The following is an 8,318-nucleotide window of genomic DNA, read 5'->3' on the forward strand; positions in this document are numbered from 1 at the left end:
ATGAATTTTAGCATATGTTGTTGACAGCACCAGCAGGCGACGGCAGTTACTATTTGGATGGGACTGACATGCACGTAGAGGGACAATGGATATGGTCTACTTCCAATACACCAATACACTATAGACCATGGCCTCTCTACCAGCCTGACAATGGTCTCAACGATGAGGACTGCTAAGCTTTATCCCGACAATTTGATTTCCACTGGAATGATGTACCGTGTTTTTCACATCAATATTTCATCAGATTAGGCAATTTTTTTGTCTGTTTAGGGTTACATTGGCAAAAAATAATAATAAAAAAGGTCAGAAGGTCGAGAGGATATTTTTTTTCTGTGTCTTTCCCTCTAAAATAATGGCCGGAACCGGAGTCTGATATTGAAATCCCGACTTTGAATTTTTTATTTCGTAGCAAAGTGAAAAAAATAAGGTCGGGGGTAAAACATTAGGGTCGGACGGGTATCCCTAAACAGACATTTACATTTTTTTCCGTACCAAAAACAACAAATAACGTCAAAATAAAGTTATGGCAAATATAATTTAAGTGTCAAAAAGTGTTTTGTATGAGTCTTGTTGAGTCTTTAATGGTGTTTTATTGCATATATATATTTCCTCATTTTTTGCAATGCCATATAACATTTAAAATGTTATATACGTGGATTATTTCTGTTTTGACTTTCTGATTATTTCGTGTGTATATAGATTCGAGATTATTTGATACATCAGAGCTTTCAATAGTTTAAAAAAAACAACAACATATTTTGTCGTTTTTATAGTCGTAGAGTCGTATTGAGATAATACAAATGTGCAACGTTTTCCATTACAGCGTATGCAACATATTCGAACGTTCTGATCGTGCCAACATGGAACGGGTTAGCAAACTAGACCAACATACATGATCCAACATTGCATAATATTTAAACATAATTGCACTGGAGTCGTATTGTAATCATTTTAATAATAAGTTCCCTGCAAATCCTGCAAAACAGTTACCTTCACATATTTGGACAACTTGGAATTCCTAAAATTGGGATCCCAGAATTATGAAATTCTAACTTTATCAAAAGAGACGTCCCAGTTTGTTCCAAGGGTAAATTGCGTTCCAGTTAATGGAACGTCAAGTTGATACCGGAACAACTGGAAAGTTCCGCTACATAACACAGTCCCAACAACTCATCCCATTCTTTTTGTAGGTTATAGGATTGCATGCTATATGTTAAAGGTTAATTGTTATAGGTTATCTGTTATAGGTTAAATGTTATAGGTTATAGGTCAAATGTTATAGGTTAAATGTTATAGTTAAATGTTATAGGTTAAATGTTATAGGGTTAATATGTTATAGGTTATATGTTATAGGTTATAGGTTAAATGTTATAGGTTGAATGTTAAATGTTATAGGTTATAGGTTAAATGTTATAGGTTATAGGTTAAATGTTATAGGTTATAGGTTAAATGTTATAGGTTATAGGTTAAATGTTATAGGTTATAGGTTAAATGTTATAGGTTATAGGTTAAATGCTATAGGTTATATGTCAAATGTTATAGGTTAAATGTTATATGTTAAATGTTATGTAATATGCTATAGGTTATAGGTTAAATGCTATAGGTTATAGGTTAAATGTTATAGGTTATAGGTCAAATGTTATAGGTTAAATGTTATATGTTAAATGTTAGTAATATGTATAGGTTATAGGTTAAATGTTATAGGTTATAGGTTATTAAAAGTTATAAGCCATAGGTGATAATGTTAAGATGCTACAATGTTTGTGAACGGCCATGTATAGACAGGCTTTATCAATTTACATTTTGTGAATGTACATAAGAACGATAAAATTAATCGGTATCATTTAATGTTGTGCACGATTTAGCTATAAAATACATGTTGTTTAGCGTTTCGATGTAATAGATTTATATTATAATACTTTAATCCACGTATGTATATCAGGCAAGGGTTTCGTTATAACTATTTATTCCGTCTTTGCATATTACAGAGTTAGCTCCCTTGCGGGTAGTTATCGATTGTTACGTCATTATTTTGTGAGCATAATTCACGTCGTTTTCTCCGAAAGGTATGACGTTACGTTCGCAAACATATGGCGTCACAATCAATACCTACTCGTAAATGCAGATAATTATGTAATATGCAAATTAGGCATATGTATTATGTGCTAACATTGCCTCTAATTTTACCAGAGTATACAATCTATTGAAAATACCAATCCGTTCTAGATTTTGACGTCTTTTTCTATCTAAATACATATATAAATCTTATTATATACCTTCAACTGCATTAGGATATTATGACAATGCCACCTAAACAGGCTTGGATCGTCCGATTGATTTTTTGTTTGGTTGTTTAATTAAATTAGCGTCCCATTTACAGTCAAGGTCATATAAGGACGGCCTCTCATGTATGCGGTGTGTGTGAAGTACATGGTGCGTGTTTTGGGAGACTGCGGTATATTCGTGTTGTGTCCTCTTGTAGTAGAGGAACTCTTGTCATTTTTTTAGTGCTTTCGCGCTGAAGCATGCCGCCGAAGACTTAAAGCAACACAACCCGAGCCCCAGAAACATAAAAGAATCTTGGTTTTTACTCAGCCAATGATAAATGATGGAATTTTTTGTAACGTCATCCTTGATTGGCTACGTCTAAAATAAAGACTGTTTCATGATCCTGAGGCTGGGTTACATTATACTGACGACGGACAAACCAGTCGTCCCACTCACTTAATGTTGAGAGCTAAGCAGGAGCAGACAATACCACTTTTACAGAATATGGTGTGTCTCGGCCAGGGACACAGTATGGAAGACGAAAGTCAGAGGGAAGAAAAAATATACGATCTTAAATTCAGTCACTTTTACTCATGCGACAGCAGGTACAATTTTAACACCCACACCGGCAGGGCGGTGGTTAATTTCACGTCCTATTAACAGCCAGTATCACACTTAAATAGTGTCACGTTTAAGAAGTGAATAAATGCCATAGTACCCGTCGAAAACCACCGTCGTTCTATCTTCTCTTCGTATCGCAAATCATCTGGTCAAAATACATTTATCGTATTGTAAATCATGAGCATTGAACCAATTATTACCTAGTATGTTTCGACCTTTGACATACATTTAAGAAAACGTTCTTAAGGACTCTTGTCATTTTTGTTTTAAGACACTGGGACTACATACTGAGCACAGTATTAAACCACCGTGACCTGTATATTGACACCTCGCCTTGATCACCCCTCAAAAAATCCGTTTTGGTATAAGGTGGCATATATTCACGATGACAATGCACATCGAAAAGTGTTTTGTCGTCTAGGCATATAGAATTATTCTCTAATAAAAGCATTAAAGGTTTAAATGTGTTAGGTAAATAAAGATAAGAAATTTTCCCTTACAGAGAAAAACTCTACTTGCAAGTAACTGAATGAATTCGACATGATTATTTGTCATCAATGTCAGCGATGATTTTGTAGATTTTTTATAGTATGACGTCATCTGCTATGACGTATCGTTGCTATGTACATATGGTATGTAATCACGACTTTTGCCATTTATACAATGTATTAAGTTGTCATTTTGTGACGTTACTGTCGATATATTTTTTACATTTAGTCACATGCCTTGTATACATATATCTTACTAGTTTTGGCTGAAAAATTCTCCGTCTCCATCTTACGCTTGTCCATGATATTAAACATGAACATTTATGAACAATTCCCTATATGCTTGCTTAATTTTGAATTTGGATTTAATAAAAACTTATCAAACTTGAAAGCGTGTTGTGTATTGAATCCATGTCATGATGATCTAGCTTTTGACCTTTGACGTAAACACTCCTCATTATTAGAAGTACAGGAACTTTATGGTGTAAGGGTCCACCTAGTCTAGGTACACTGAACCCACCATAGTCCGGATACTAGTCGAAGTACTCTCAGTCCTGACAGAAATGTCACGACCGGATTATCGTAACGTTACACACTAACTGTACACAGAATTCTTCAGTCCGGAAAATTCTTAATCCGGATAATTAGGTTGGAAATGAAAGTATCCGGAATTATCAGGGGAATTGGTTTTTTCGAAAATGTTTTGTCAATGGTTCTTTATTCCTTTTTGTACGTTATATAATAAAATGACAATCATTTTGATTGAATTTGATTCAACGGTATGCAATAGGAATGTGATTTACATGTATCCACGCCAATGAATCGAAGACACAGTGTGGCCTATTAACAGCCAGGGTCATTTAAGAACGTGCCTGGTTAAGATAGTGAAGAAAACAGGATACTTGGAAAAATCCATCGTCCAGCAGTCAGTACCTGGCAATTCCTCCCAATGGCATTCCAACTCGCGACCCAGAGATGGAAGGCTTGTGGTAAAATGTGTCGATATCTTAACTACTCGGCCCCTGCGGCCCCAATTGTTTGCTTTATGTTGATGCTGGTTTGCATTATGATTAGCTGTAAACGAACCTTCCAAACCGTTATTCCACATACCCCCACAAACATGTTAAGGTGCAACAAGGGGAAAAAAATAAAAATTAACGGGAAACTTTTGTCAAATAATACCAAACATCAATTTATATGACACTATGTTGTTCATTATTCAGTGACTTCGCGCAATAATCCGGACGTCGAATAGTCTGGAAACTCGGGGAACCGATCTGATTATTATTGACCTAAAAACATCACGAGATCCCAAAGATCTGCCTTGTTAGAATTAGATAATGTGTTAAATCGTATGAAGGCATTGTAACGCCATATGCAAGGAATCAAATATGTATATTAGATACATGTAATTCTTGCGACAAATTTCAAAAGAATTATCCGATGTATATGCTAATTACAAGAAGAACGATGGTCATAGAATTCACCCTGAAGAACTCAATATTTGGGTAATGAGGTCACAGACGGAATATTAACTCGATGCTTCTAACAATAGAACGTCATATGATCGTCGCTTTAAATTTCCTTGTAATTAATATAATAAAATTCTTTTGAATATTTTGCAAAGAAACTACATTAACTAATTTAAAATTTTAGAACCTGTGATTCGGTTTATATGGTATTATATTACCCTCAGTAATTATTTAATTCTTTCAGAGCAGTATACCATAGTATACCATAATATGAACCTCAGAAAAGGTCCATAATTGGAAATTATGTCAAATATAAAACTATTACGTATTTGTAAGCATTTAAGATTTGTAATGGCATTATGTAATACATGTATACTGAGTTAGTATAGCAGCGTAACGTCTTGCATTACACAATTTCAGTGGCAATTTTTTTAAAAATAAGTCTTCGAATTTGTTTTATAAATTCAATACAAAGAAAGAACACCAACTTGTATATCTATTGTCATAAACAGGTATTTTTATTATCATAAACAAAGTGCAAATATACATGCATAAATCGGTCAAACAAGCGCTCTTTGTAGTTACTAATAAAAACATAATGGCGTAGTTAACATAAATATGTACCGAGCCGTATGGACTTGTTTTCCTGAAATGTACAATGTTTTTGGATATTATGTCACAATTTACACGTTTACACAAACAATCAGGAGTCAACAGAAATCTATAAGGTTAGGCTCGATGTTTACACATTTTTCAGCAACGTAGCTTTGTTCAAATATATTTCAGAAGTGATTAATAGGCCTATAAAATATCACTGGAACATTACGTTTATTGACATTATATGACCACACTGTTATTGACATAACATTAAGATTATTATATAAACACATATTTCTACTAATGATTACCACATTTTAACCATTTCGAGATTTTCTTCGTTTGAGAATCCACAGATAAATAAACTTTTATCACTTATAGAGAAACATAAGTGTAAGTATATTCCAATATGGGTACAATATGATATTAAACCAAATTTACATCTGCACTGTGTTCTCCAGACAGTGTGGGGGTCATCGTAAGAAATGTTCTCATTTATACATTATGTTTACGTGGTGAATTGAAGAAGTTTTACTTTAGTAGAAGACGCAAACCATAAAATCTTCTCATCATTTATCTTTACAACGGGTTCCGTTACATTTGGCTGCATATTGTCGTTATATATGACCCTTATGAAATTACCACATGCACTTAGGATTAGGACCCTGTTTCTGAATCCCTCTCCTATGATGATATTTCCTAGACTATCATACACAACACTCGTTGGTACAAATGATGAGTCCAACGAAAATGGTCTTGCATATGCTCTTGGGTTGTCACCGCTATATACAAACAGTTCCTGGAATTCTGTATCCAGGATAACGATCTTTCGTTTATGAAATATTTAGAACTACGAACAATCAAGGCGATATTGTTAGTGCGAGGACACTCCGTGATCCTGTACGGGAAGCGTGCAGTATCGCCATGTTGTTCTACAGTGTCTGCAGCCTTTGCAGTGAGTACCAACCGACCTTCTGCGGAAAATTTGGAGATATCCATGGACATTCCTAACAAGATATGGTTACTTTTAGTAACACATATGCAGGTAGGTGCATCCTTGGTTCCAAACCTGCGCACTAGTGTCCCTGATATCATCTCAACGATGTCATTGTCTTCGTCACATACCCATAATGTCCGAGTTGTAGGTGATAGACAGATATCATTGATCGCAGCTTTATGTGTGATCTCTTGTATAACTGTACCCTTCATGTCCAGAAGAATTAGCCTTTTGTCTGATTTATAGCTGATCCAAACTTTGTCATCATTAGTAGGACACATGGAAGTAATTGAACCTGTAAACAACTTTTCCTTGGAAACGGGGCACTCCCACTCCTCCAACACCTCCGTTTCTTCGAGAAATCTGTTCCTGTACAATGTCGTCTTCCTTTGTATTCCAGGCTGGTGCTGGTCAGTAGAGCACTTCAGCTGGTCATCTGCTGGCGTTAATGGTCGATCAGACATTGCTTGGACTTGACTTGTAGTGTTGACCTCACCTAAGGCCAGTTGTAGGTAATGGCGTGGATTTTCGCTCGGAGTGAAACCAATAGTACGTAATACGGGTTTGCCAGGAAGACATTTTAAGGAGTCTATTTCACAGTCTGCATCGTAGACTTCTAAGTGAGAGCCTTGCTGGAGCAATGTCTTGCATTCTTGCATTTGTAATTTGAGATGTTCGTCGTACATCTCCAGGTCCTGTTTATATTTCTGTATGAGCTTGACATTGTCTTGTTTCATTTCCTGATAAAGAGAAAGTGTATCTGCTGTGAGCGCGTCAAGCTCTTGTTTTAATTTTTCAGTTTGAGTTTTCAGATCGTGTGACAGTTTTTCGAACACACTGTCGTTCTCCTGAAGGAGAGTATCAGTAGAGGCGATGTATGTCTGAAGCTGTGCAAGTTCATTTTTTTCTGTTTTATCAACAAAGTTTGTTATGTCTTGTTTCTTCTTTGGAGTGAGTTCACAGAGTTCACACATAGTATGACTTCTATGGGTAGATGAAATACATCTTAGGCAAGCCAATTCCTGACATTGTTCACAATACAATTCAAGTTGCCTATCTTTGTGGTGAGGACAGGTTGTCTGTCCTTTTCTACGTGAAGATATTTGACTAATTGGTACCGCCATTTTGATGACGTCCGTTCCGAAATTTTAAACATTAAACCAGTCTCTTCATCACAACCAATGGGATGTAGATTAACACTGTCATATTTAGTCATTTAATTCACATCCTCATTGATGTCCTGTGTTTCTTATATAAATACATATTCCCGACTCCCTGCATCCAGGACTGGTATTCATCAAAACGTCTATTTCCTTTCAATATCACACATAGAGGTCACCAAGTACACCATACACCTTCGGATCGATAACCAATTGTCAGATTAGGTTTCGTGTGTTCAGGCTTTAAAATACTTCCTGCTTAATTAACTTATCCAAATTCACATCCAGAATCTACGCTTAAAGTGTTTTATGTTAAAAGATATGTTGTCGCATGCAGTTATAAACTTCCTCACATTCACGATTCAAACTCTCCTTTGCATGATAAAGGTTTTCCTTTTTCATACGAGTTGTAACTAAATGCAGCTGCCATTTTATGACCAAAGTTATGTACGACAGCGTCACGTCCACTCAGAGATGTGATACATTATCTTATAGCATCCCTGCTTAAATAGTGCTGACCGAGATAGATTTGCCGTAATTCAATCAAAGTCCACACACCACTGCATCGAAGTATCAATGTTTAATAAGAAATAAGTGGTACAAGGACACAGTCATGATCAAGCGTATGTTGACATTACCTGTACGCTCAGATAAAAATAGACGAGAAGTGAGGTGGACACCGTTAATCACCGTCTTATAATATTGAGCGATGGCT

General features: G+C 35.7%; 1 protein-coding gene across 1 annotated transcript; it reads right to left on the reverse strand.

The window, feature by feature from the left end:
* Positions 1-5,351: 5,351 nt before the first annotated feature.
* Positions 5,352-8,060, reverse strand: LOC138306580 (uncharacterized). Its single transcript, XM_069247018.1, has one exon. It carries the CDS (start codon positions 7,565-7,567, stop codon positions 6,146-6,148), a length of 1,422 nt encoding a protein of 473 aa, XP_069103119.1. The 5' UTR covers positions 7,568-8,060; the 3' UTR covers positions 5,352-6,145.
* Between the last annotated feature and the right edge of the window lie 258 nt (positions 8,061-8,318).

This window comes from Argopecten irradians, chromosome 13 (genome assembly GCF_041381155.1).
Source record: "Argopecten irradians isolate NY chromosome 13, Ai_NY, whole genome shotgun sequence".
Lineage (NCBI taxonomy): Eukaryota > Metazoa > Mollusca > Bivalvia > Pectinida > Pectinidae > Argopecten > Argopecten irradians.

Bases quoted from the DNA above. Each gene is read 5' to 3' on its own strand.
- LOC138306580 (XM_069247018.1), bottom strand. From the start codon at position 7,567: ATGGCGGTACCAATTAGTCAAATATCTTCACGTAGAAAAGGACAGACA.